The sequence below is a fragment of the Hyalella azteca genome, unplaced genomic scaffold (genome assembly GCF_000764305.2).
Source record: "Hyalella azteca isolate HAZT.00-mixed unplaced genomic scaffold, Hazt_2.0.2 contig5995, whole genome shotgun sequence".
NCBI classification, from domain to species: Eukaryota; Metazoa; Arthropoda; class Malacostraca; order Amphipoda; family Hyalellidae; genus Hyalella; species Hyalella azteca.
Genome location: NW_025936167.1, coordinates 89,335 through 95,812, shown reverse-complemented (window position 1 = coordinate 95,812; position 6,478 = coordinate 89,335). Strand labels below are relative to the sequence as shown.

Here is a 6,478-nt window from a genome sequence, read left to right as displayed (position 1 = left end):
GTGACTATAATGGGCAGCCATGATTATAATGGGCAGCCATAACTATAATGGGCAGCCGTGACTATAATGGGCAGCCATGACTATAATGGGCAGCCATAACTATAATGGGCAGCCATAACTATAATGGGCAGCCGTGACTATAATGGGCAGCCATAACTATAATGGGCAGCCGTGACTATAATGGGCAGCCATGACTATAATGGGCAGCCATAACTATAATGGGCAGCCGTGACTATAATGGGCAGCCGTGACTTTATACATCTCGTGAACCATCATCCGATGTATAAAGGCTCACGTCATGCAGCAGGATTTACGACACTGCTGGAAAGCCATTTTCATGTTGCACTTATTTTTTTAAGGTCGAACTATTAAAAGGGAGTGTTAGAATTTCGGGGAGGTAGCTAGCAGTGGTTAGTTGAAAAGCGACACGTGTATTTATTTTCATCAATATATGTCAACCAATGTCATACCGCTTCCTGAAAAAAAATCGCAGGAGAATAGTGTTCACAAGTGTCCTTGACGATCTTCAAATGATAGTTACACAACGCAGTGTGTAGAACGGTAACTTGGGCATATTTTGCAGTGTTTCGGCTGATGCGGCAGCTGGCAAGCTCGAAAACGCTAGGTAATGAGGGTTAACAGACCAGCGAGCTTTCGTGGAATATAGCAGTGCTTGCTTCAGTGGCAATCAGGATACCAGGCAATCATATCCTTCAGCTCAGTAAAAGATCCTGCGATTAGGGGTGAGCTCGTCTTCAGGTAAATCGAGTCTGGTGAACCCACTGCACAGGGAAAAAACTACACCTTAGAGCGATGTAAAAAATCCACGCTAAAACGATGACAGCACGAGGAAGAAAGAGAAAATAAAGCCTTTTTCACTCCATATTGCCGGGCAAGTGCCAGTCACGGTTCAGTCCAATCTTCTTTAATGCATTTATAAAGAGGGGTTCACACCAGCTGTGCAAGGCACCTACCATGCCAGGCACGGTAGAGTCACGATCAACGGAAAATATATTTTGACCGGGACGTTTGTGCAGCGATGCCAAATATTTTTTTGTTGAGTTGACCAGTTAGAAAGCGCAATATATCAAATTTTAACAAATCTGGCATGATTATAACAAATTTGTTATGATTTTAACAAATCTGGTAATAACCAGGCCAAGAATGTTGATATCGGGCACCGCCTCTACACTACACAACAGGTTTGTGAAATCTGGTATGGTAATATATACCAGTTGGCAACTTGCTTGGCACAGGATACGAAAGGAACTGAAGAGAGGACGGCCCGTGACCGGACTGAACAAGTTTACAGGACCGTGACTGGCATATCCCTGGCACGTGCCCGGTAGTATCGTATATATCAAGCCTTACTGTTACCAGATTTCATTGACTGGGGATTTAATGTTTGATATCGGCATTCTGTGAAATCGAAAAGTTGTCTTTAAAAATTTGGCGTTACTTTTACGCTGAAAATTGTAAATTGTATGATAATAAGCGGTTAAAGTTTCATTGAAATTTTAAGACAGAATTTGAATGAGAGCTCCTTGTGAAATGGATGTTTGATCGGTTCTTTCTTTAATTTAACGGGATTTCCAACCGCAAAGATATTCCATCCCGAGCAATGCTGGACAGATCTGCTTGCATCAAAGATTTACTGCAGATGGACACTCTAACCTACCACTAACCTTCAACACATTAACCGCTGCACCGCTAACAGCTGCACAACAAACCACTGTACGACTAATCACTGCACCACTAACAGCTGTACCACAAACCACTGCCCGATCACTGCACCACTAACACTGCACGATTAATCACTGCACCACAAACCACTGCACCAATAACCACTGGTCCACTCATCATAATAGCCCTAATTACGAACCTATAAAGCGTACAAGAAACGTGAGGCAGTTGTACTGCCCGCAGAACGTCAGAGCCTCGGAGTACGGAGCCGCCTTGCTAGTTAGATCGTAGTACCCGTAATCGTTGTCGACAACAGTCCTGTACACACACCCTGCACACACACGGGGACTTTAGAATTGATCGTAGACAGGATAGTCGGTGTCAACAAGGCTCCTGTACACACACCCTACACACACACGGGGGCTTTAGAACTGATCGTACCCAGGATAGTTGGTGTCAACAAGGCTCCTGTACACACACAATGGGGGCTTGTGACCAGATTGACGGGGGCTTGATTTGGCAAGAAGTCTTCCTGAGAATAGGAAGTTGGGGAGTGCAGAGCTGAGAGTCATCCTTATGGAAATTTGTGTCAGCGTGAAGATTCCTAAAATTAATGTTAATTAATGCCATTTAAGTGTAGTTTATAATGCTTTAGACTTTGTTAATTCTTCACCATTAACTGTGTTGATAGTGAGATAGTTCCAGGAGAAAATGAATGCCATGAAGAAATTATGTGTAATGGTCTTACTGGTCTTGTTCTCGCTGCGCCGGTCGAGGAGCCACTGGTGACCAGAGCAGACGTAGCCTGGGGAGGAGTAGTTGAGGGACGCCATGACGTCCCGGGGGATGTAGGACGGGGGCCAGTGCTGTACGCACACCTTGTTAGCAGGACAGGGGCTGCTGGCGCATGGGTCCTGTTGGCAACAACGTAAACAAGAGGACAGTGCTGTACGCACTCTGCTGGCGCATGGGTCCTGTTGGCAACAACGTGAACAAGAGGACAGTGCTGTACGCACACCTTGTTAGCAGGACACGGGTTGCTGGCGCATGGGTCCTGTTGGCAACAACGTGAACAAGAGGACAGTGTTGAACGCACACCTTGTTAGCAGGACACGGCTGCTAGCGCATGGGTCCTGTTGGCAACAACGTAAACAAAAAGCATTTTCTTTTTTGCGTTCTGCAATAACTTAAGCAATGCTTGATCATAATTTCATGCAAATAACAATAAATATAATGATAAATGGTGGGCGGCACCCACCATAATCCTGGCGGGCGGCGACATCAGCATCCTGAAGCAGCGCCAGCCCGGCACCACCGCGCTGCCGGCTATTGCAGCCACGAGCTCGCACTCCCTGGTCACGTCTGCACTTGGATTTTAAAATTTCAAAATAGCAATAAGTTTTTAAAACATTCTCTGTTGCAATGCAATAAATTAAGTATGCTGCTACAATAAAATACAGCATATTTCCTGTTGTTATACAATAATCCGTTACAAAAATAAAATAAATTTTGGCTTTTTCAAATCTGCTCATAACTTAGATCATTTGCACGTTTTACCTTCGGATATCAATTTATTGCATCATTCGGAATGCATTTCCTGCACTCTTGCGCGTCGCAACTGCATTGAGTGTCTTATGGCATTTCGATGGTATATCATCAGCGAAAATGTAGTATAGGATATATTTTAGTGGTCAAATAAATAGCACATCAATTAATTGAGTAGAGTCTGGGTCAAAAATTGTATGAGTAATTTTTCAACATTTCCTTATTTTTTCAATCCCTGACGCTCATTTAATTATTTGAATGAGCGTCTGGGTCAAAAATTGAAAATTTCGGCTTTTCCTCTTTTTATGCTCATCTTAAAGCTGCAATTCTGACCAATCCAACGGTACCAAAACATCTCTGTACGTTGATTTATGCGTTCACGCCAGACCGCGAAAGGGTTAGGTGTCGTGGAGCTCTTTTACAATTTCTTACGGGAGAAATTATCGGCCAGGCACATAAGAGTGAGCTCTATATATATGGACGCTGCGCTTCAGTCACACCCGAGCTGTCATGTGGTATAGTGCTCATGCAGTCGTTTTCTGCATCTGTGAGTGAATTCGAACTCAAGTAACGCCTTGCTTGCTTGCTTGATATCCTTGCTACCATAAATGTCTATATATTGCGCACCGCGAGCGCTCGGGACTTTGTCGCGCTCTCCTGAATAGTTGCATATGTTCTCACTGCAAACCTATCTTCTCCTGGAGTTTTGAAGCTACAGCAATGAGAGATATACCGCTCCATTTGCAAAGAAAAGATCTAGAGAATTGTTTAGGCGCTTTTGTAATTTCGTTATAGTTTTGATAATTTTTGAAAAAGGTGCGAGTTGGGGGGGGGGTGAGGGGGAGAATCGAAACATTTACGAAAAATGTCCCCCACCAACAAAAATGAGAATTTCAAAAAACGCCTACACAGATCTTTATGGTCCATACGCATCGAATGATAATGTCTTTACGCATCGAATGATATGTGTCTCGATGTTGTAGCTTTCAGAGTGATCCGTCTGTGAATAACCGAGATAAAATTTGACCCGGATGCTACCCTTTAGGACTCAATTAATTAAGAAGTGCCTCAATAAAATAAATTGCGCATCAATCTATTAAGTAGTACCTCAATTTATCGAGTAGAGCCTCAATTCAGAAGCGCAATCTTCACTTGTGTAGCTAAGAATAAATGTACTAAAATGCACTTATACCGAAATATTAATGTATAAAAACCTACCGTTGAAGTTGAAGGCAACGCAGGCAGGCTGCGCCCCCCCGCACAGCTGCAGGCAGCGCTGCGGGTTGGTCACCACGCCCACGGACGCCCCCGACAGCAGTTTGCTGGCTCCTATACAGTGGAGAATACAATAATGAATACAAAAGCAATAAATGAAGAGTAAAACAAAGTTTTATCCTATATTATGAGTACAATGCCGATACTCGCTTACCGAACCCTACCCAGTGATGATTACAATAATTCACTCAAAATAATAAATTAACTGAAGTGTACAATAAAGTTTTTTGGGTCTGGCTGGGGGCGGGTCAGACCGTCAATTCAGAAGTCGTTACGCTCGGCTTATGATTACTTCGCGTCTGTTTGGTAACACGATCGAAATCAGATTCTGGTCAGAATCTCCTTTCCGACTTTTAGTGTCATAAGGGTGCGATGAGGTTGGCCGCAGCCGAGTCGTGCCAAGCTTGCAAGGTGCAAAGAGGCGTTTCTTTCATCCCGGCCGAAGTGGACATTAGCCGCTGCTTACCTAGTCGTGCTTACCTAGTCCTAGATTTACGTGCTTACCTAGTCCTAGGCGGCACCTGATGCAGAGTTGAGCCCGCTTCTAAATTTTGACAGAAAAGCGGAATCAGGACACTATTTAATATCACACAAATGACAAAGTGTAAGAAGCTGTTGTATCTGTTAATAGGTAAGACAAGGGTAAAGGGTTAATAGGTAAGCAGGGCAGTAAATAGGTAAGTTTAGACAATAACTAACTATTACTTGGGTAATAGTTCACATAATTACTTGGGCCTTGACAAAACACAATTGTTCAATTGGAATGGTAATAAACAAAATTATTAATACAATAAAAGAGTTTAATTTACACTCCATTTTTGAGACACTAAAATCGCAAACGATGCTCTGAATTATTCATTTCCTCTATTCATTCCTTTATTTAATTCAATCACATACTTTATTGATTCAACTACATGAATACATTGAAGCTAAGGAGGGCTTTCTCAAAATAAAGGGACCCTCTGTTAGCAGTTAGTTACTTCTGTTCCCTTGCCTTTACGTACAAAGGAAATGTAGTATTCGTACGTAAAAGCATTAATGACCACTAATGCGGTGTTCGACAGAGGGATAGCAGTTCCAAAACATTGGTGCGAGCATCGCTAGTGGCACACCGGGGTCTTGAGCGATACTTAGTTAAGTATTTGTTGATTGACAATGAAGTTTATCGTAAAAAACCGGTCTGCTTGGGGTAACTATTCGATATAATATTACATAGGAATATAATATTTACATACAAATGCGGTTGATGTTAAGCAATGAGAGAATCGATACGTCCCTACATGGTGACAAAGTAGGTCGTGGCGGCGATCACAGCCACAATGCTGCTCGCGTGCACCAAGCCTCCTAGAAATAGATTGCTGGTTGTAACTTGTACAGCACCAGCCACCGCGTTAAACTCACCCATGGTGGCAGCGGAGTAGGTAGTGGCGACCACCGCAGCACCACTCAAGTGGACCATGGCGACCAGGAATACCACGGTTGCTGGTAGCAAAGCACCAGCCATCATTTGAACAAGTCCTCTGTGCTCCAATAGACTTAGTCGATGATTGAAAATGGTAAGAGATTAAACTGGATAATAACAATTTCATTAACGTCAAGCACGAGTGAGGAAAAAAGTTGGTGATCTGGAATAAAAAATGAAACAAAACTTGAAGATTTGTAAAGTTCAAGACTGATGTCCATTTTCCCGCAAAATTATCAAGAAGTTGAGGAGTAACGGTTAGCACAATTCCTGTTTGGACTTTTGAGGACGCAAAAGATTATAATGAACTTGGACGCGTGAAACTTCGAAAATTTTTTTAAATTAGCACAGTCGCTTAATATTGATTTCTATTTATTTTGATAAAAATGGGCGATCAACTACATTATTATATATTTGTTTCCTCGTACGCCAGATGCAGTTCTGGACAGGTCTTATCATGTTCAGCGTATCGGCCTCGAAAAAATAACGTCACGGCACCGAATCGCGAGATGC

At 42.8% G+C, this 6,478-nt stretch overlaps 1 protein-coding gene across 1 annotated transcript; it reads right to left on the bottom strand.

Moving 5' to 3' along the window:
- Positions 1-626: 626 nt before the first annotated feature.
- LOC125177961 lies at positions 627-2,983 on the bottom strand. Its single transcript, XM_047880714.1, has 4 exons — positions 2,942-2,983; positions 2,432-2,597; positions 1,883-2,014; positions 627-782 (listed from the first exon to the last, which is right to left on the bottom strand). Exons 1-4 carry the CDS (start codon positions 2,969-2,971, stop codon positions 679-681), a joined length of 432 nt encoding a protein of 143 aa, XP_047736670.1. The 5' UTR covers positions 2,972-2,983; the 3' UTR covers positions 627-678.
- Between the last annotated feature and the right edge of the window lie 3,495 nt (positions 2,984-6,478).